General features: G+C 36.6%; 1 protein-coding gene across 1 annotated transcript; it reads left to right on the top strand.

Annotated features, from left to right (window-relative positions):
• Positions 1-1,576: 1,576 nt before the first annotated feature.
• On the top strand, positions 1,577-23,055 carry YTHDF3 (YTH N6-methyladenosine RNA binding protein F3). Its single transcript, XM_010172636.1, has 4 exons — positions 1,577-1,598; positions 6,944-7,029; positions 8,428-10,020; positions 22,081-23,055. The coding sequence occupies exons 3-4, from the start codon at positions 8,446-8,448 to the stop codon at positions 22,102-22,104; spliced, it is 1,599 nt and encodes a 532-aa protein (XP_010170938.1). The 5' UTR covers positions 1,577-1,598; positions 6,944-7,029; positions 8,428-8,445; the 3' UTR covers positions 22,105-23,055.
• Positions 23,056-23,574: the final 519 nt, after the last annotated feature.

Below are 23,574 nucleotides of genomic sequence, written 5' to 3' on the forward strand. Positions count from 1 at the left end.
CCTAATTTTCTCTGGCTTCTCGTAACCGCGTCCTTTCTCTTCGTGCCTTCCGCTCTCCTCACCCACCTCTTCTCCCTTCGGGCCTCTGGTTTCTGCTCCATCCTTGCGACCTCCCGTTCTGCCGCCTCTTCTCCGTTTTTCTCCCTGCGCTGTGCTGCATTTTTTTTAGTTGGCTCTTCGCGGAGCTTAGAGATTGTTATTTTTTTCATATTTGCGAGGCCTCTGCTGGCCTGCCTTTTTGGCTGGAAGCTGTTCTGTCTTGGTCTCTACTTCCTCCGTGGGCCCCTGCCACTCCCCAAAAGTTTTGGCCCTGCAGTCTCCTGCCCCCTTTTATTTTCTCTCGGTGGCTTTAATTTTTTTTTTCTCTTTTGTCTCTGTACATGCTCTCCAGTTTCCTTCTGTGCACTTATTTCTAGCTCAGTAATCTCTTAGCTTTTCATTGCTCTGGCTTTTTCATCCCAACTTTTTTAGTTCCATGTCTCTTGTTGGTCTCTGTATACCTTTCTGTCTGAATTAGATTCATCCCAAGAGATGAGGTGGTTGGCAGTTTTAAGGTTGTAAGAGATTGTTCTCTGGTTTTGGGAGAGGGAGGTGACTAACCATTGCAGCTTTAGATAGAACAGTGTTAAACAGTCTTCGGGTAACTCTGAGAGAGATGCACATAAAAGCAAGATGGAGGTGGTTGCCTCCTAAACTTTCAAACCTCTGAATATTGAATTTTTCAAGACTAAAAATTGTTAGAGAGTAATGGAGCCCAGACACCCACTCCTGCTTAGTTGTACATATGTGAGAAGATGAATTAGATTTTGATGAGCTAGCATTTGTTTTTCTAAGCTGTTTTATTTTTGCTATAGAGGAATTAAGGATACTGTAACTTGTACTGTTACAGTGATTCTTAGTGCATGACAGATTAACAGTGTTTTGTAATGACTAATCCTAAAAAAAAAAAAAAATCCTCCTTAAGGTATTATTTCCTTGTGTGAAAGCTTCGTACAAATGGTATCATTTTCTCAATGTAATTGCCTGGATGAGGAATGCACAACTCGTAGTTCAGCTTACAATATCAGTTCAGTTTACAGTATCCTTTGTATATCTCAAAAGCAAGACATTGTAGTTTATTCTCTGATAAGTACCCATCAGTCAACTTAAAAGATGACATATGATAATGAGGTTCTAATGAAGTTCTAGTACAGGCAGTAATCTTAAACTACTAACTTTATTTGTTCTTTTACTCTGTGCTTTGTTTATTGCTTATATTTCTTGGTGTGGGAGAAATCAAAATTCATTTGTTGTTCAGGTTTTCAACACCATTTAAGCTTCACATGCTGTAAAAGACTAGATTTAAATGTTTTTTGGCAAAATGCTTTAAATTTTAAAATTATTTTGTTGGACTTTTTGGTAGTTTTTTTTATATATCATTTTTATAGTAGCATGTTTTTAATAATATTTTAAACCGATATTTAAGTTGAAAAGAGCAGAATTGGCAAATAAATGGAATTACCCTGAAGTAGGCATTAGAGGATTCTAACTAAACTTGTTTTGCTTTTTTTTTTTTCCACTTTCCTATATACAGAGACCTAAAGGACAGGGAAATAAAGGTAAGTTGATTTCTTGTATAACTGTATATAAATCTCTAATGCTGTTTGTGGAGGTTAATGTGTCTTCAGGCAGTCATGGGAAGAGCATGTAGCTATAGGGTGTCTTTTACTTCGGAGCAAGAGGACAGGAAATTGTGTGCCAAAATGTTATTCCCCAGCATTTTTACTGTGGCACGGTGGTCCATCAGTTTAAAATGTTTGATTTTGTAAATGAAGATAAATGTCAGAAGTTGGAGGATAACATAGCTGTTTCTTTTAACTGACTTTGTGATATGCTTGTACAATCTCTTTAGAAATACACCTTGGGCCTTTCTGTGCAGTGAATAGGATCGGTGTGCTAGAATCAAGAAGAATCTTTTGAACAGGTTCCTCAGCCTGTGAGACGACAGCCATGTGACTATTTAATTACTCACATCTGTGAGCAGAACACATCACCTTCCTTATTCTCAGAAATTTTGTGGGCTTTTCTTTTCATTTTAGCATCAGTATAGAATATTCTCTTGGTGTTTGTAGGCCTTCTGCTTTTCTAATTTTTTAATGTTTCTGTCAACATCTTAGTTTTTAAATGCCATACTCAATGGGGTTTCTTCTCTCCCACAGAAACAACAAACTAACTGCTTAATACTCTTCTCTCTAAAATTCTTGGCAAGTCTGTCATAAACAGCATCTCAGATTATATCTTGCAATTTATTTCTGGTCTGGAATTTGTTATCTTTGATATAAAGACTAATATTCTATTTGCCTAATCAGTACACTTGTGCCCATTTAATTCTTAAGTGCTCTGCAAGCTGAGCTATAGAATAGCATGCACACAGCTGCCTTCATGTGTTAATATGCTTGTTATTCCTTCATGCAGACAAAAACCCCTTTTTTTTTGAGAGCATGTACTCTTTGTGCCCCGCTATTCATTACCTTAACTAATCTAATTGTTCTCTGTGAACCGTCATATAATAATATATAATGATGTTATCTGCAGCATACTTAATACATTATTCTGTCTATGTGCAGATTATCTGCTGCTTATTACGTGTATCATTTATGAGGTGGCGCACGGTTCCTGAATATTCCTGAATTTTGCCTGTTCCTTTTAATTTCCTTGCATTCAGAGAAGAATGAACTTATGTTTACCTTCTCAGTCTGGTCATTCTTTAATACTTCTTATTTCATATTCTAATACTTCTACCTTTTTTTCCCCAAATTGGAGCTTTTAAGTATTTCTGTGTGTCTTTGAAATAGTTTGTGTTTATACCTTCCACTTTGCCCTTAAATGAGGAGAAAAGTCAAATTCATTTTAGCAAAGTAGTTTGTGGCTTCACATTGTTTGAATTACCATATCTCAGTTTTAGTGAGGCTACAGAGATGTATCTATAAGAGAATCACACAAGTAGTTTTTGAACTATACTCCATATATATGAATTGAAGTGGGAGTATTAAGCATTCCTATTTAGGTGTTATGTTGCAGCTTGTTTAATAGTGAAAATGCACAAGTCAGCTTTAATTTAACTTATTTATGTTGGCATATTTTTGTGTGCTATAATTTGTAAATGCTGCAGGATGTTTGAATCAAAACATGTTTCTTAGTTTGCTATGTAAGGAATAGATTTTTGCATTTTTGAACTTGGATTTTTATGCGTGCATTCTTTTAAACAATGGATACTTACTATGTATTTTCTTGGCGAGAATATGACCTACATGAAAACTACAGTGAAACAAACGATAATTTCTTCCACTCTGTTAAGTTATTCGGTATAATGTCTATTTAATGAAACTAAGTTACAATTTAGCATTAGATTAATGGGCTAGGAGATTGCTACCATTTTCAGCGTAGTTGGCTTTGGGTTAGAGACTTTTTCCAGAGGATAAATTAAGTCAGGATCAGCAATCCCTACTGACCACATGTTAGCGGACAGTAATCTTTTTCAGGTGTCATGATAGGCCCCAGCTTAAAGGAGCTTTGAGGGAAGATGTGATACTGAGTTAACAGACTAATCTGAAGTTGGCTCTGTGCATAAGAGTAATAATGCTAAAGAGGATGGTAAAAAGGTTACTGTCCTGTCTTGTGGAGCATTTGAGAGAATGTGAGTGAGCGGTGTAAGGGGTGAATGCATGGAAATAGAGGATTTTTCGTATTGAAACAAAGAATATTAGAAACTACAAATGGTATTAGGAGGTAGCTGATTTATGTTGTCTAGTAAAATGTTTTGGATGCTTTATTCTAGTTGATTATAAATTGATGTGCCATGCTGTTTCCCTTGACCAGAATTTGTGGTATTGCAATTCTAGTGTGTAGAACAGTACTGTCCATTTATTGTGTCAGATGTTATTGTTGGTATTTCAGAGACTTGAATGAGTAAATTATCCTGTCTCAAAAGTTTTCTTAGTCTCATTGTCAACTATTGTATAATTGACATAAAACATCAGAACTGATGTCAATCAAATTATGTCTTTCAGGGGAATGGGAGGGGGTGGGGAAGAAACTGGCATATTCCCCCTTTTGTTTGTTGTGCCAGTGTATTGCACCTGTGATAGGAAAGTGCTGACTTGTGTTTACATATGTATGTATATAATTATTGGTTTTGTAGAAGGTTTAAATGTAAGCACTAGGTTTAAAACAAGAATGAAATGTTAAGTGTTTCTTTTAGTATTTATTCCACACTTTAATCAAGGTGTAACAACTTCTTCTAATTAAAATTTATTCTTATGCCTTTGGCCATCGTTTGTGTGTTTCGCAAGTGGTTATGGTTTGCAAGGATAGTAGCAGTTAAAAGAATGTAAGTTTTAAGTTCCTTTATTTGATGGGTTGTTTCTTCTCAATATCCAATGACATTGTATGTTTTCGCAGTGTTTGCAGAAGTATATGATATTTTCAGGGTTGGATTGTTACAGATTATTTTTAGTAACTGTAGATTAGTTTCAATTAGTATTCTTTGTCACTGCCCTGTTTAGTTGGAACACCTGATGTGAGATTTTGGGAATGAGGCATGCATCTTAATCTGTTTGCTGTTGTTAAGTGTGTGTGTGGGCTACGTTCTTCATTATTAACCCATGACGTAAAGTTAGAACGAAGAGCCAAAAGAAAGACACTTCTAGTGATGCTGTTTCACTGGGAAATGTGTATATTTACTAGGAAAGATGTCATTGTAGGTCTATTTTGTGTCAATGACTTAAGATCTCAATATAGAATGAATAAAAAAGAAAATACACTTAAAATAATATTCCGTTAGTTTTAATGGCAGACCAAAAATAATTCTGTCTTAAGTGACCTTTAGATACCTCTGAAACAATAAACACAGCAGATGCATGTTTTATGAAGATTAGCTGTCAGGATGAGGAGATTAATTTTGATAGGATTCTAGTCTTGACATGCAGCTGTTTATTCCTTTATTTGTGATTGCATGCGTTTAAGAAACTTGTTTGCTGCCGTCTATGTTTTTCATTGTAGCAGAATTGTATTTGAGAATTGTGCTCTCTGTACTATTTGGTTAAGTCTTAGCAATGGACGTGGCATGGATAAAAGATTTTGAGGCTCATCCTCTTGAGTGACTAGGCCAAATATAAAGAGCAATATAGTGTTCCAGCTCATTAATGTGTTACCATTGTGTGTAAATTCAGGATGATTAATGACCTTAACTGAAACTCTTTATTTATAGGGGAAAAAAAAACCCAACCAAACAAAAACCAAACACCTAATGCTAGTTTAAATTTGGTGTTTAATTAGGAATATTGTTCTGTCAAGTTTGCAAACCCATTGTGCTCACTGTTGCTGGTCATATTTGGCTGTGCTTAGTATACAAACACACTGTGCCAGTTTGTAATAACTGAAGTGTCAAATGTTCTGACTCTTAAAACTTCAAGAAGATATTAAAAACACAAGTTGCTTTCTTCCTTCCCAGATACTTGCTTTGGAAAAAAAAGATCTTCTGTTGTTCTGTGCTAAATTATGAATTTTTAGCTCTTTTTACTGCTGTCTGAAGTGAATACATTTTTGCAGAATGTTGGTTATTCCTGATTATATCTATTCCTTTGCAATTTTTTTCAGCTAGTTTCATTCCCTGAAGGCAGTTTGGTTTAGAGGTGTTGAAGTCAAATGTGAAAAAAAATTGAAGTAACTTGGTCTAGATGTCACTTGGTTTGCAATGTGAAATTTTGGTGGCTCGCCCCCACACCCCCCAATGAAATAGAAAAAACCCCACTGTTGAACACTAACTCCAACAAAGTTGAGGGTTTAGTTACATGGTTCTATGTACTTTTTAGAAGCTTTTGCTAAGAGGGAAAGCATGGCCTCAGCTCCTAACTCAGTGTCTCCAACTGTCAGAAAATCTGCTGTTTTGTTGTAACTAATGCTGTCATGGTTTCTCAGTGCACATTACTGATCACTCTAAAACTTGATTTGTTTTGACTTTTTTTTCACTGAACCTATTTGATAAATAACAAAAAAAAAGTGTTTGGAAAAGCAGTAATTTATTTTTGAGAAGAAGCCTTCGTCTTCAAGTTGTGTAATTGCAAATTGCTGGTTTAAGTCCCTGTTCTGCTTTGCATCATGGGAAACAGTGGAACTTAGTAGAAATTTGTGCAATTTGAGTACTAGCCTGGGGTAGGGTAGAGAGACACACTTCAAGTAATTTGGGCACCTGGAAAATCTCAGGTAGATGTAATGCCTTAAATGAAATTAAAGGTAACAGGAGACCAAGAAGAGCAGGCAGGAAGAGATTCCAGTGTATAGTGGAGTATATGCTGGGAAAAGGTTGTAATCACCCTTGGGGACTTTAGCTCTTGTTTCTGTCTTGCTTTGTCCCCTCAGCTTCAGAGGTGCTGCTAATGCAGTACTGTATAATAGTTATGTAGGAAATAGAGGATTAAATAGCTGAATAGCGGTGCCCTTCATGGTTGTCTTGGTGGGTAACTGCCTTTCCTCCTGGCAGGAGAAAGCTGTATGTTGCAACTTTCCCCGAACCTATTGAATATGTCTGATCTGGTGTGTCTGCACATTTGCACTTGGTCTGGTACTTCTGGAAATGCTGGATTTACTGCCTGTGCAAATAAGGTTTCTCCTCTGTCCGTGGATATAGTTTTTCCTCTGTCCATTGATCTCAGGAAAGAATAGTCAGGAGTAGTCCACTCTGGTTGTCATCTTCCCAGACCCCTCCTGAGATCTGATTAAGATCATCAATAGAATGAGCTGCTTGCTTTAAATTTAGCAAAGTGGTGCTTAACAATAGTATGTTCAGTCTCAACAAAGCACAAGTAGAAGTATTTAGATGTTCCAGCGATTGAGAAATGTTATCTAGATTAAAAGTGCATCATAGATCTTCCAGAGAGTATACCTAATACAGATTTACTTTTAGTTTCAGTACAGAACGGTTCGATTCATCAAAAGGATGCAGTAAATGATGATGATTTTGAGCCATATCTAAGTAGTCAGACAAATCAGGTAAGTGAACATTGTTTACTTTCTTGAAGTTAATTTTGGAGTTCAACTGACTTCCAGACTTAATTAATTTTTAGGTGGTATTTCTTAGCATTACTTACTTGCCTGAATATCCACTGAAATATAATTTTATATTGTACCTTGTTTTATCATACGATATCTTAAACAGGTAAAGTCTTCTTAATAATTTTGGAAAACATTCAGTTAAAAAGCATGCTCTTCTTGTGCTTGTGCTCTGACTTCAGAATGATGCAGTCACAAGAAACTTGAGGAAAAAAAACCAAAACCAACAAAACAAAACCCTACACCTTAATTTACAATTAAATAATCGTATATTGGATGCAGTTCAAAACAAGAGTTTCATTGTCTCTGAGAAAATATTAACTGCTTGAATGTGATTTCCTTTGAAGTTAGTAGAAGTAGCTCACAGTTGATGGCATAATAGATTGAAGCTCAGTATTACTACAGCTTGGTATAACTCTTCTGCCAGGAAGTTAATGACTTATTTTCAGAGCTGTGAATTGTCCCTGTAGTCAAAAGTGAATATTCATTAGGTTAAGTTTGTAAGTTGTAGTGGTCTTGAGAGGGGGAGAAAGTACAAATCATGAAAAGGCTTTGAGAATTTTGCTCGCCTTCCCTTTTTTTTTTTTTTTTTTTAAGAAAAAAAAAAGCCCAAATAATGCAACATTAAGGAGGCATCAACTAGAAGTTGATAATGTACAGGGTTTTTTCCCCCAAACAACATCAAAAGCCATATGAGGGTAGCCCTTCAAATGTCTTGGAGTTTTATATTCTCAGGAAGTAAACGCTGTGATTTCCCAGGAGTCTTGGGAGTGGGATTTGAATTTAGGTAGCAAACTTGGTTCTACTAGACCACAGATTGCACTTACTGCCCATTCTCAGTGGTGTGGAAATGTTATGGTTTAATTGTTGTTCCTCCTGAAACAAACAGGCATCCTTTTCACTATAAGATTGTGGTGGGTGTCTCCAATTAGAAGTGAGAAATTTGACGAAAAACTAATACCAAAACTTTAAGTCATAATTGCAGCTATTTTTCTGTATTTATTAAGCTACAGTTGTTATGACTTGCTTTTTAAAGTAGCTTGTTGGTTTTTTTGATACTATTGACACAGAGGCATTTTAAGCCTAGCTCAGTAACTGAAAATAAAGATAATATATTACAAAAAAAATGTATCTTTTCAGTGCTTTGAAAAGTTCTCTTGAGGGAAAAAGAAAATGGCCAAATCTAACAGATACCTTGTTCATCTTTTGGTTGGGAGGAATGATAGGAGTTACAAATGTATTCATATGATCTTTAAAAATATTTTGGACTGTGTTTCAGGTTTTTTTACCCTGGGCATAATTGTCTGTATTGCTGATTTTTGTTTTATTTTCTTGCAGAGTAACAGCTATCCACCAATGTCAGACCCATATATGCCTAGCTATTATGCTCCATCCATTGGATTTCCATACTCTTTAGGTGAAGCAGCATGGTCAACTGCAGGTGACCCTCCAATGCCATACTTGACAACTTATGGACAGATGAGTAATGGTGAACACCATTACATACCTGATGGTGTATTTAGTCAACCTGGGGCATTAGGAAATACCCCTCCATTTCTTGGGCAGCATGGATTTAATTTTTTTCCTGGGAATGCAGACTTCTCTACATGGGGGACAAGTGGATCTCAGGGACAATCAACGCAAAGCTCTGCTTACAGCAGCAACTATGGCTATCCACCTAGTTCTCTTGGGAGAGCCATAGCGGATGGGCAGGCTGGATTTGGCAGTGATACTCTGAGCAAGGTGCCTGGGATTAGCAGCATTGAGCAAGGCATGACTGGACTGAAAATTGGTGGAGATATGACAGCTGCTGTAACAAAAACTGTAGGTTCAGCTCTGAGCAGTACAGGTATGACAAGCATTGCAGCAAACAGTGTGCCCCCAGTTAGCAGTTCAGCACCTAAACCAACCTCGTGGGCTGCCATTGCAAGGAAGCCTGCTAAACCTCAGCCGAAACTCAAGCCTAAAGGTAACGTGGGCATTGGGGGCCCTGCTGTGCCACCACCACCTATAAAACACAACATGAATATTGGAACTTGGGATGACAAAGGGTCAGTGGTAAAAGCACCCCCAGCCCAACCAGTACTGCCTCCTCAGACTATAATCCAGCAGCCTCAGCCATTAATTCAACCACCACCACTGGTGCAAAGCCAACTGCCTCAGCAGCAGCCTCAGCCACAGCAACCACAACAGCAACAAGGACCTCAGCAGCAGGCCCAGCCTCACCAGTTGCAGCAGCAACAGCTGCAAAACCGCTGGGTAGCTCCTCGTAATAGGGGTGTGGGCTTCAGCCAGAACAATGGAGCTGGTAGCGAGAACTTTGGTTTAGGTGTTGTATCAGTCAGCTCCTCACCTTCTGGTGTGGAAGTGCACCCAGTGCTGGAGAAACTAAAGGCCATAAACAACTACAATCCCAAAGACTTCGATTGGAATCTGAAGAATGGACGTGTGTTTATAATCAAAAGTTATTCAGAGGACGATATTCATCGCTCCATTAAGTACTCTATCTGGTGTAGTACTGAACATGGTAATAAGCGTTTGGATGCTGCTTACCGTTCCCTGAATGGAAAAGGCCCACTCTATTTACTCTTCAGTGTGAATGGCAGTGGACACTTTTGTGGAGTGGCTGAGATGAAGTCTGTTGTGGACTACAATGCGTATGCTGGTGTCTGGTCTCAGGATAAGTGGAAGGGGAAGTTTGATGTCAAATGGATCTTTGTCAAAGACGTTCCCAATAACCAACTGCGGCATATTCGCTTGGAAAACAATGACAACAAACCGGTTACCAATTCGAGGGACACTCAAGAGGTACCCCTAGAAAAAGCCAAGCAAGTGCTTAAAATAATCGCTACTTTCAAGCATACCACCTCAATCTTTGATGACTTTGCACATTATGAGAAGCGTCAAGAGGAGGAGGAAGCCATGCGTAGGGTAAGAAATCGGTGTCGTTGTAGTAGCTCTCCTGTGTTTTCTGGCTTGGAAACCTTGTTTTTCATGCAACTGGAATTTCTGTGTGTGAGTGTTGAATCAGAAAGTGGTGCTTTTTACCCGAGGTGTCTGTACTTGACATATCAATTGTCTCTTAATGAAAATATTTAAGTTCTTGTAACTTGTTTTGTTAACACAGGCATGGGTTTAACCACAATACTAACATAGGCCTGCAGAAATAGACTTCTGACATGTTTTACTCTTCAAAGTAAACAAAAAACTGAATTGAGTGTATTATCTGTAATTGAAGTCTTCTAGTTTAGATTTTTATGGTTTCTGCATGTCACAAAAAGGACCTAACATTACAGGAGAAGCTTACTTCATTTAACATAACATTTCAATTCAAATTCTGCTTTAATGAAATGTTAACAGCGTGATTACTATGAAACACAGGTTTTCCCCTTCATTCAGTTTATTTTGTACAGTTGCGAAACACAGAAGTGATACAGTGATGACTTGTACAGTGTCAGAATAATTTTTTGGACATTTCTGATAGTGCATTTCCTAAAAAAAGTAATACATATTTCATTTCTGTGAAGAAAAGTACACCTATTATAAATCTGTAAAGAAACCTTTAGCTTTGGAGATATTTCAGAAAACCAGGCAAGGGAAAAAGGCATCTAATTTAAGTTGTTGCATTATACTTGTCTACTTTGTTTTGTGCATACTCTCCCTACCAATAACACTTGTATTCAGCATTGGCCACAATATTTACTTTTGCTATATTTATTTTCTTTCCAGACTTGTTAGTAACTGTAAATATATGAATTCTCTCAAGGCTAGAAACATTTCAGGAACTATTGTACCAGTTAGATGATGTGTAGGTATTCAGAAATGGGAGTTTGCATCAATGCAGTCTGGGGGTAGTGCTCTCTCCATTCATCATGTCACACCACCTACTGAATAAAAAACCCCAAAAGTCTAGGGTTTATGCTAATTAAGGACCTTGTGGGATGTGAAGTCCTGAATTTGTTCACTTCTTGAAACTGCCACAATTCTGGCTGTGTAAGAATTTAAACTGCTTCACATCCTCCTTACTTGTCTTAGGTTTCTAGTACTGCAGTGGTTCCACCCCTCTTACACGTTCCTAATCTTTCAACATGCATGTTGCATCTTCTGTAGACCTGTGTCATGCGTACCCAAAATCAGTTGTGTAGTTTTATTGCACAGCTGTGCAATAAATTGTCATTTTGGAAATTTTTTTATTGTTTGGAGGCAAGATGAATATCCCAGTTGGGCATGTAATGCCTTTTGAATTTTTTTTAATTTTTTAATTTTTTTTTCCTAAAAAGAAAACTGAATGTGCTTGTCCTGGTTTTGGCTGGAATAAAGTTAATTTTCTTCCTAGTAGCCGGTATAGTGCTGTGTTTTGGATTTGGGATGAGAATAATGTTGATAAAACACTGATGGTTTAGTTGCTGCTAAGCAGTGCATACTAAATATAGGACTTTTCAGCTTCTCATACTGCCCTGCCAGCGGAGGCTGGGGGTGCACAGGAAGCTGGGAGGGGGCACAGCAAGAACTGCTGACCCAAAGGAGCTGGTGGGGTATTCCATAGTGTGTGATGTCATGCCCAGTGTATAAACTCGGAGGAGTTGCTGCCTAGGAGGGGGGTTGCTGCTTGGAGACTGGCTGAGCATCAGTCAGTGAGTGGGTGGTGAGCAATTGCATTGTGCATCACTTCCCCCCCACCCCTCCTTGGGTTTTATTTATTTATTTTTTTTAATCTTCCTTTTCATGACTATTATTATATTTTAATTCTATTATTAAACTGTTCTTGTCTCAACCCACAATCTTTTTTTTTTTTTTTTTTTTTTTTTTTTTTTTATATTTATTCTTCTCACCATCCCACTGTGGGGGAAGGAGTGAGCAAGAGGCTGTGTGGTGCTTAGTTGCCAGCTGGGGTTAAACCACGAGAATGCCCTAAATCAGTATTGTTACTTCCGTGCCATCTTGATGATGGGAGGACAGGCTGCATTCTTGAATAGTACTCAATGTAAAGGGAAAACTTTGAGTTTTTCAGGCTTTAGTACAACTTAACTGTGATTTTGGTAATGTTTCAGAAGGACTAAGGTTATCATGTTTCTCTGTAGCCTTTATATTTCAGTATTTTCTTAATTTTTGATGTTTTAAGACATTTCACAAGTAATGGATTTACTTAAAAAATATCTCCTTTTGAGAAAAAAACTTAGCAAAGGAGTCATAACTTAGACGTGCCCTAGCAACTCGGGAAGAGAATGTGGTTTATTTGTTTTGTTCCCTCTCTAGCAGATGAAAGCCAAAAAATGTAATGGAGAGGGGGAGCGTAGATTATTGATAGTGTTTCTAAACTTAAAATTCAAAGTCCGAAATTCAGCGTTGAGTTACGTCTCTCTCACAGTGCACAGCTAGATGACTGTGATTATAGATATTTGTGTAATAAAGTAACATTACTGTTTCCTTTAATATCTTAAACATACAAAATCTGCATGGCTCAAGTACCGAACTCTGCATTTCTCTGTGAAGAACTTAGGTTTCCCAATACTGTTGAGAGAAGACATACTTAAGGTACTTGCATAGTAGGCATTGATTCTCCTACGGCATCATACAAATTTATTTTATGATAAAGTATAAAAAATTACTTTAGAGCTGCATATCTAGTTGTGAGGTTTTCTCTTTGTAGATGATTTGAGATATGCCTTAAGCAATGAGCATATACGTAAAATAGAGGAAGTCCAAATTAAACTAATGACAGCTGTTGAGAGTTCACCTTTATCATTCTCTTATGATTGTTGATTTTAAACCTCTACGTTTCTCGTTTTATCCCAACCAACCTATCTTTAAATTGTAAACATTTAATTGTTAACTCTTTTGTGATTCATTAATAGTTTGGAAATGCAACAATTAGTATTGTAAGCTCTGGTTTATGGTTATTTGAGTAATCCTTTATTACCTAGTGCCAGCTAGGCTTTTATGGAGCTGTATTTAAATTAGTACACTTTCTACTGCCAGTAGAACTATGTAAAGAACTGTGTAAATTTTCATGCCCGTTTTCTGTGGTAGCTGTGGCAATCACTTTGTTTCCAGTGTTCTGTCATGAAAAATGTGCTTATTGCTGTTAATAAAATATTAAATGCATCAAGCAGCAGTAGTCATTTACATGTTCTTTAAAGTTCAGTTAATGTTTTGTTGTTGCATAGGTGGTAACAAACTTTCATACAGCCAGTGATCTAAACATGGCAAACAGCTATGATTTACAGATTTAATTTACTTTATAACTGTTCATGATTACAGCTAACATTTTAAAGTTATTGTTTGTAAAAGTTTAATCTTAACAACTCAGGGGGATCAATAATTAATTTGTAATATGACCTAGCAATATATTTTATTAAAATATGGCAGTATACTTACAAAAGTGCAATGAATAGTCTGTGATTAACATGAAGCTTCAGTAACTTTTGTAAAAATAACTTGCAAATGACTGTGAATAGTCTCTTTAAGCATAAATATTAGAACTTTAGTGACTACCACTTTTTGATGTGACCCCGGTGTGGGTAAGGTATCTACGACTGGTGCTGGAAACAAATTTGTGCAGTAATCATTCACACTTATGGCTCAGGTTCCAGTGTCCTATTTTAAATGTGCACGTGCTGTGATGTTTCATCCAAGGAGCAAAGAAGTCTATGATGTTTTTCATGAGTTCTATCAATACTACATTGAAATAATCTGAAATTGCATTAGTCCTTAGTTTGAACTACTTCTTTGTGGTGCAAATGTGCATATTTGTGTGAAGGTTATTTAAAAACAAGTTTAATTGTCTTTCAACAGAGCAGTAGCAATAGGATCTAAAAAATGGAACAGAAGTCTTAAAATGTGCCATTTAAGAGCATGTAATTACATTGGAAAAATAAAAGATATTGAAAAGAAAAAATTTGTGTATTAGTAGTTATGTGCATGATCTTCAGTAATATATGGATCAAAATTAAATGTGGCTCTGATTAAAAACACAGTTATTGGAAGATTTAAAATTCCTCACTCTCAGATGGTGGCTTGTTAACCTGTAATTCCCTGTTGTCCTAGGACGACTTTGGGTGCTTTTTAGTGCAGAATTCTACTTTTGTAACATACAGTGGAAAAAGATCATGCTTCCACATAACTGTAGAATGCTATAGATGGTTTTCTTAGTGAGATACTTTAGGAAAATAATTAATTGTTATCCATGGGAAAAGATAGAGGAATTCAGTACATTTGTGTATATGTAATTGCATTTAGAATTTTTCATTTCATTACATTTACAGACAGTACAAATTAAGCCTTTAAATGACAGGTAATTAAGCAATTAAAATGTTAACTTTCTCCTGTTGTACTGTGTATCTTGTAGTAGGACTGCTGACTTTCAGAAGGAGTAATTTCATTTTTTTTTTCCCCTCATTCTGATTCTGATGTAACTTCTCTTTCTCTGATAGTTGAGATGTAATGAGGCTGCAGTGTTAAGCAGTGTAACTCCTTTCCACTCCAGGACATTGCTAGCTTTACACTTGATTTGATAGTTCTTGAAAATATCTGAAAGGAAGGAGGGAAGTAAGAAAACCTCCTTTAAGAGTAAACTGTAGACACTTCCTCTTCCCCTTACTTCCCAGTGATCAACTACTAGATTATAATGTCAAAGTGGGATGTAGGTACATCCATAGTCCTTGTACAAGTCAAGGAAAGCCGGTAATTGACCAACATTTTAAATGCAGTTAATGATAGTTGTACCAGTTTAAAGATGGTGTATTTATATCTAAAAAGATTCAAAACAGAAAATAAAATAGGTTATGTAATATCTTCTGAGAAACTTGTGCATTTCCTGTATGGTTCTGATGATGTTTCAAGGGACATTATTTTGCAATTTCCTTTAACTTGATGTTTATTTAGTTTCATCTTCATAAATTATGATATTGTAGGTCTCAGGTCTTTTTTAAGAAGAAAACAATATGGTCAGAAAGTAAAAACAGAAGATAGGTTTTTTTGCTCCCTTGAGATGAATGTGTACCTCTGATCTAAGGAGAAGAGAATTATTTGGGGCTAGAATAATTTTGGACATACTGATCCAGAATTTTCATCCCATGATGGTTTACTTATTTGCCATGTCTTCATCTGCTTTTGCTTCTTTAGTCTTTTGGAGATGCTTAAAAATGACATGCGAGTTCTCCTATTGCAGACACGTGGATTTCAAATGTGCCTCTTTTCTGTGCGTTTGGTAGAGTCAATTGTTTCTGTTCACAGGTAGTGATCAGATCTTGTTGCAGGATGGGGATAGTATGGAGAGGTCTTGATGTTAAAATACTGTATCATATAGCGTGACTATGTAAGAGTGTGAGTTGTGGTGTGGCCTTCCTTTCTCTAATAAGGGACAAGATGCTACAACAGGGAAAGTGTAATATTAGACTATTGAATGAAGGAGATAGAATGTAATTAAACTCACAGGCAATCTTAGTTTATAGCGACACTTGTGTGGATCCTATAATGTTTTTCTTTTTAGTTTGAAATTCCTACTTGCAAAATCAAGCCTGCAGAGTCCTTTTTGTGGAGTGGATTTAATTTCTCTGACTCTGGGACTTGAAAGACCAGTTTATCCTGTAAAATAGGGACCCCTGATGGAAAAGCTAGGAATGTCAACTAAATGGTTTACCTCAATGATTAGAGAGACCAGTCATTTTTTGGACTCTTATTATTTAATATTCTTAAACATGAAGGTAGCTGCCTAAGACAAGGCTTCAAACTTGAATTGAGCTGGATCTGTGACAGCTCCACCTTTTCTAAATGGCATGTCTTTAGGATGTTATTTTTAATGCAAGAGAGTAATTCTACATCTCTTCTTCCAGAGCAAAAGCAGAACCTTCAGTATACATGAATAGCTGTTAAAATTCATGTGGCAGCCTTCTGCTTCCTGCTATGTCTCCTCAGATTGCACTGCTCTATTAAGAACAAATTGACTAGAACACTGGTGCTTTTCCTGCAGTTTGCATGGAAGAAATGCCTGCAAATTGCAAGGACGTCACAACCTGTGTGACTCTCCTCGCAGTACTTCAGTCTTACTTCATCGCTTCATGCCACAGTTGGGCTAGTTAGCAGAAACTTGAGTGAAGATTGCTGGTGGTGCTTCGCTGGAGAAAATTGTCACTTTAAAACCATACAGATCTAATAAAGCTGTTTCTGTAGATTCAGTTGAACTAGGATTGTTTAAATTCCGTATCAAAATTGCTTGTCTTTAACTTTCAGATTCATCTTGTTGAAATGATATGTTACAGATTTTGTATCAGATGAAGAACTGTTTGAGCCCAGTTCTTTGTGAGCACCTTTTCAGAGGTCTGTTAGTGTACTTAATATTGACAGGTAATTATAATTTTTGTTTTGCTTCTGTGCCTAGGCATTATAGTCAGTTGTGAAAAAGTAAACATAAACTTGCATGTTCAGTGCATTTTCTCATGGCAGACTGGAATTTGAGTTACACATGTGCAAAGAGCATGAGTGGTGAGGCTTAAAGAAAATTGCCTGAGAAATTCATTCCCAGTGTATTTTGTAGGCCCTGTGGGGGTTGTAATTTCCCTTTCAAGGCTGCTATAGATTCCTTAGCAGAGCAATTCAATAAGATCTTGTTGTTGCAGATGGGTGTATGAGAAAAATTAACAAAGGTCTCAGACTCATCTTTCTGCTCTTTTTGCTGGGACAGTGATCATCACTGAATGCAGTTTCCATAGGTGTAGTTAGAAGTGATCTGTTGTCAGTCTTTGGAAGCTGATGTTCTACCATGAGCATTGTTAACAAACAATAATGAAGATGTAGAAGCTTGGGGTGTTTTTTTTTTCATTTTTTTCCTTTTTTTTCTTTTTTTCCCTGTTTTTTTTTTTTGTTTTTTTTTTAAATGAACTTGCTGAAATGACTGTTTGGTAGCTAATTAAAATCTGATATTTCACTGTGTAACGGATGTACAGCACTGAAAGGAAGCACTCGCTTCTTGTAGTGAGAATTGGCCGATCCATCACTGAAAGTATCCAGCTGGGAAAACAAGACAAAAAAGGCTTTTCTGGCTCATGGAGTTCAAGCTTGGTTTATGCAGAGCCTTTTCTTGTGTGTTATTATATGGTATCTTTAAAGTAGTTCGGTTTCTTTTCCCACCTCTGCCTTCTGAATGTTTGTACCCTGCTATTTAGTGTGCTGTGGAATTTCAGGTGTGGATTAAGTTCTTATTGCCTGTATCGTTACCGTAATAAAATAATATGAGCTGTCCATGTCCCACTAACAATGCATGTGTCTGCTCAAATTTAAATTTAGTTTACCTTTTTACTGTTACTAGTTCACATTTTTACTAAGTATGTTTCAGAGATAGAAATAAGTAAAATGCCAACAAAACTAATAGGAAAAATAAATAATTTGAAATTCTAGATCTCATAGCTTTTCAGACTTTCTTAATGTTTACGTGCTTGAAAGCCTTATTTACTGTCTGGGGTTCAAATGATCTGCAGCAAGAGAGTCTCAGATGAGTATTAGTTCATAAGGCTTACCATGAGAAGGAACTGCTCTGGAGTTGTAAAACCTCATTTGACTTCCTCTATTGACTTTGACTTTATAAATTTGGGCCTTATAGGTTTCATGCTGGGATAAGAAATAGGAGAAAATGAGTGTTTAGGGAGGGGATGGCATCTCCACAGGAAAAGTTTCTAGGTCCATGTAAGGCTTCTAGAGATCCTTCCCATCTGATCCTTCCCTCTCATCTTCCCAGAAGTGCTTCTTAGAAAAATGTGTTTAAATATTTAACTGGTTTTGAGGTAATCTCCGTCTTCAGGAGTTTACCCTCTCTAGTTGGAAATTCAAGAGTGAAAAGTTAAAAAGGACCTTTATTTTACACAGTTTTAAAGTTTCAGTAATGTAGTTTATGTTAACTGTAATAAATGGAGTAAACTATTCCTAGCGCTTTTCAGTTTTCTCAGTAATCTATTTTTCATTGTGGTTCTCAAGCACTAAGGTCAATGTTTATGCTGCCATAGCTGTAATGGTACACTGGCGTGCAATAAACTGCAGATTATGGCTGATGCCATTAGTAAATGAGGTTTCATGAACTTTGCTGTGGCTTCTCACCACCTCTACAGCTGTCTGTTCTGCCTCTGCCAGGTGTTTCTGCCCACACAGTGGAGTTGGCAGGGGAGCCGTGTGCCCGCGCCTCACTTCGCAGAATGCGGTCTGACATGTTAGCTTACATTGCAGATGAGCGGGGCTTTTAAACTGAAGATTAAATTGCAGTTTGCAGTGCAGCAGCTCAGTTGTGCTACATGTTCCTTTCTGAAGCTGCTGTGAGAATGCTGCTTCTTAAAAGAGGGGCAAAGCAGACAGCTTCAGGCATGAACGTTTCAAACATTGCCATGAAATGCAGAAGTCTTGCAAAATTCTAGGGTTTTTTTGCAAGTATCGCTGATTGTGCTGGAGGTGAGCGTATGTGGGAGCTACGTGCAGTTTGTTTGCGCAAGTTTGCGATCTGGATAACTTTCAAAGTGGACATCTTGAAATTCTTGCACTTGCAACTGCTATAATAAAACCAAAATTCCTTCTTTCAGGTCTGCCTTCCCTCACCTTAAGCTCCAGTTTGGCGGATATTAGGCAAAAAAAAGTGCAGCTGGGGACTACAGTGGCTTGTTGTTGTTAGGCTACCACTTACATTTTTGCTACTAAAAATGAGGCTTTTTAATTTTCCTTCTTTTTGACAAAAATTTCCAGTAGTCATTGTTGTGTGCCTCTTAGTAGTTTCTTTCAGATCAGGTGAGGAAACATTTTTGTTGCTTGGAATTTTAAAATTTTGATAGCAAAGAGATTTCATTAAATCTGAGGATAAATTACATTGCAACTACTTTTCAGCACGGGATCATTTGATGAATGCCCCGAATTCAGAAAACTGAAATTTGGATGTAAGTCAGCCTTGCAGTTCAGATCAAGTTAATTCTGTGTTTTTGTTTGCACTAGATGGATGCCTGTTTCCGAGGCCCAAGCATTTTTGGTTTCACCTTCACTTTGTTTTGTTAGGTTTGTATTGAAAGTTATTTGCATGGTCTGCAGCTGGCAGGTACCTTTAACCAGCCAATTCGTTCCAACCTTGTACGGTACTTCATTTCCACATCCTGCTCATAAACTCCCCCTAAAGCCAGGTAGCCTCACCCTGATGAGTTCTGAAGTGAAGCTGGCCTTTGGCAGGGAATTTAAAATGACTAGACGGGCTTTTTATCCAAGAGTGTTACAAGAGATGTAGCAAAGGTTTTCCTCATCTAAATGTAAGATATACGAGAGATTGTGTGAAAGGGAAATGTAGTTGAATCCAGTCAGTACACTGGAAACTTGGCTCTGATGGTGGACATAGTCTATGGGGATAGTCTTCTGCTAGTTTGTCTATAATGTATCTGTTGTACAAAAACAATGAAACAAAAGCCACCCAAAAAAAACAGAAGAGGAATACTTTTGTAACAGAAAAAGGCAGGGGTAGCAAGTGTGATCTGGCTTAGAGCCGTAGGGGGGTTTAGTTTGCTAAAGCTACTACCTGCGTTTTGGATAAATCAGGTTTTCTCTCTGTCTGTTTTATTGTACAGAGTGCCAGATGTCACTGAGGCCAATCGCTGAAGAACGTACTGTTCATTTGCATTGAAAAATGTCAAGTTTGTATGTCTACCTTAAGTATTTAAATATAAAGTAGTCGTATGTAACTTTGAGGCATACAGGAAAGGTGTACTGGTGTTGTTTTGAAGCCTTTTTCTTCTGTAGAATTCAAAATGGACTTGAAATTTGTAACACCTCCTTCATTTTATCCATTGGAAGCGGGTAGTCAGGGCATCATTCCCTTTCTACTTTGAATTTTTATGAACTTAAATGCATTTTGAGTTCAGGGGCTATGCAAAGCACAAGGTTGGTTGGTCAGTTTACTGTGCAGCAGTTTGCAACACAGAGAGAGGCTTTCTGGACAGCTTGAGTCGGTGGTTATGTACGTAATGCTTCCAAATGGGCAGGAGTGGATTATTTTATTTGTATGTAGGTAGTATTTAAAATTGTTAAAATATTGATATTTCGTTATTTAACATTGCACTTTCATAGGCTGCTACTTAATGCCACAGTAGTGTTTTTCAGCACTTTATGCAGTGATTTCAGTTGAGTCTGCTAATAGTAGAGGAATAATTTGAGATGTGCATGAGCAGGCTATTTTTGAATGCCTTACGTGCATAGTGAGGCATGAGGCGAGTGATCATCTGTTTTTCAGCCTATACATGCACTGTTAATATATCAGTTGGTATTAATGACTGATACTATCAATCTCACCCTTTAAAAACAGTATCTTACAATGCAAATATTAATCATGTCTCTTTGAACTAGGAAAAAATGGTTTCTATATAATATACTGCCCTAGTGAATGTACAGTCTTGGATATAGAGTTGCTGGGACTGTGAGCTGCTTATTGGGACCAAGAACTCTCTGCGAGCTTTACTTTTCGGTGTTCATCTTAAAGCAACTCAGAGGTCTCTCTTGGAGAGGACTGGATTATCAACTGTACCCTAATAACCAGTATAAATGTTATGTACCCCGTTCTTTCATCATAGTGTCTTTCTGGCACAATTTATTTAGGTTCATGTGCTAATTTTTAGTTTTCCTAAACAGTTTCTAGCATATAAGGTTTCAGTGTGGTATCAGAGTGGTTTTGAAATCATTGTTCAAATGCCTCCTGGTTTATTTTGGTTTTCCCTGCTATGTTTCTGTTCCATTTATAACATGCTGTATAATGCAATAATAATAAAAATACTGGAAATGAGTTTTGTTCTCTCTTATATGAGAGAGCAAACTTACCTTTCTTCCATGAAGATATTTTAAAACATTTATGTAGCGTGCTCAGTTGTACATATTAAGAAAGGAAATGCTATTGGAAGATAAATTCTTAGTTTCTTAGAGTCAAGCTACAGTATCTTTTTACAGTCTAGAAGAATGAAGCTAACAATGTATAGTTTGTTGGTCTGTTTTTATTTTTTTTTCCTAGAAATGGTCATAATGCCTAAGTGTATGTTTATGTTTAACAAAGTAGAGAAAATGGAGGGTGATGATAAAGCACGGAAAATGTTTACTCTTAGACTTGTAATCTAGAGGAAGAATTTGTTAGTCCCTGCTAGAGATACAGTGCAGTTAGTATTTTAGCCCTAACCATGTAAAGTTGTTTATCATTGTTTGTGTTACACATTTTGTTCCTTTAAACCAAATGCAGCATCTCGCAATGCTGTGACGGTTTTGTGAATGTGTTCTTGACTGCAACTCAAGCTTGCATTCAAGTGGGGTTTTTTTCCCAGCCATTTCCTACCTCGCTGGGTTTGCATTTTGTTACTAAAAGTAATTTTTTTAAAAAGTGTGAATTTTATTTTTTTTTCAATTCTTTTTCTCATCGTTTGAGCAATGTGTTTGTATGGAGAAGGAGGTACTGGGACAGTTTATTCCTTTATCTTTGGTCTTCAGCACATTGAAATATTTTAGTACAGTAAGCTTCAAATGAGAGACCTGGGACTATGATCTTTCCTTTTTTCAGAGATATAATGGATGGAGAGTAGAATATTCACGCAGAGCATTTTTTGACAAGTTAAGCAGAAGATTTAGGGTACCTCTTTCTTGCCTTGTTTGTTGGTCCCTTGGTCTCCTTACTCGGTTCACTTTGTGCGATACATTTTATTGGAAGTGATTTAAAAGTAACGTAATAAAACATTTTCAATAGCTGTGTTTTGGAACATATGTGCATTTTAGTTTGATGTATACTTCTGTGTTTCTTTTTAAGAAGTTGATTTGAACAAGATATTTCATGTTCCTGAAAAAAAGTGAAGCTGTTTCTTTGAAAGCTTGTTGTTGCCTGATTTAGAGAAATTACAAAGCAATGCAACTGCTCTAATGAGAGGAATACAGATAAAAGTTGAACTTTATTGTTGTGTATTAATGTGATTTTCTTTTTTCTGTTTTTGTTTTTGTTTTTTTTTTCAGGAGAGAAATAGAAACAAACAATAACTATATGGAGATGTCCTGCTAGAATTACAACACTAATGATGTAGACTCTGGAAATGCCTAATATGTCTAAGAAGACGTTATTAAAGCTTTTTTCTGCTTAAGGTGACATCTTTGAACACTTTAACACAAAATTGACTCTTCTTGTAATGGTTCTCATCAGTGCATCTGCCCTTATACTCTCTCACCAAACACACTTGAGAACTGTACCTTCGTCAAGCACTTTCTGTCCTGAAGCTTTTACCAGTATCTGCTGTCTTTTGTATTTATGCATCCTAGCTAAGGCACAGGAGACCGAACGAATGCAAGGATTCATTAACTCTTTGAATTTGTTAAATACTAACATTTAACCATTAGAAGTGGTTCAATGATGTGAGATTCACATTGCTTCAACTTAATTTTTTCTTTGTTGTAGTTTTTTTAATTGTCAGTTTTTAGCTATTCAACAGATTAAAAGCAAATCATGCCATATTTAGTCCTGGAGTAAAACTCAAGTCTAAATGTTCATGTGAAAATTATTGTAGTAATCTTTTAATATGGCAAAGCAACTTTAAGCTGCAGTTTAGCCAAATGAAACGTAACATAAAATTATATTAGAATGACATTTCCCTTGTTTCAAACTGTTTGGTGTAAGAGAATATTAATATGCAGCTTGGTGGATACCACCAGTTAATGCACATTTCTTTATTTTTTTTCCTGTAACATGTATACTGAAAAAAGTGCATTTGTCTGAGGAACTGTTTGTTTGCTACCACTCAATGAATCTCAGTTTTGAGTAAATGTACCTCAGTCTAAATCAGACTTTTTATGACCTTTATAACTACATTTAAAATAATCTTTAATTCCTATTTCTGGGTGTTTGCAAGCCTGACAGATTGCTATCATGAAAGTGAAAATTTACTCCTCTAGGTGATTCACTAGCTAAATAAACATAATTCTTGTTTAGCAAGCATATACTGTTTCTCAAATTTTTCTGTTTTATTGTCCCAACATCCAGGTGTTTTTTCCTCCATTTGAAAATATTTTGAGAAAAATACTTTGATCCAGGGAGATTACTCATTCATATTCATGTTAACATGTTTTTTGTTAGAACCATGCAACAAGAATTTTAGAATACACATTGAACTGGGTAATTCTATACTAGTTTTTAACTTCTAAAAATTATATTTTTTGTTTCACTTTGTATAGCAATACATTCTATCTGCTGGAAGAGAATATTTAAAAAATGTCAAGCGGGTGTATTGACTGTACAAAATCCTGAACAGCCTGTACCAAACTCCCGGGATAGCTTTCTCTTTTTGGAACGGCAGTGTAGAAGTCAGATATGTTATAGCTTAAAATAGCATTACCACGTATTATTTGAACATGTTTCATGTCGTACTGTCCAACACAGATGTTTGTATTGTGTTTTGAGTCCTACATTTACAGATTTTGGCAAAGTTCCAGAGCTGAAGTGGCAAAGGTTTGTTTGGG

This window comes from Antrostomus carolinensis, unplaced genomic scaffold (genome assembly GCF_000700745.2).
Source record: "Antrostomus carolinensis isolate BGI_N321 unplaced genomic scaffold, ASM70074v2 scaffold10877, whole genome shotgun sequence".
In the NCBI taxonomy this organism is placed as follows: domain Eukaryota; kingdom Metazoa; phylum Chordata; class Aves; order Caprimulgiformes; family Caprimulgidae; genus Antrostomus; species Antrostomus carolinensis.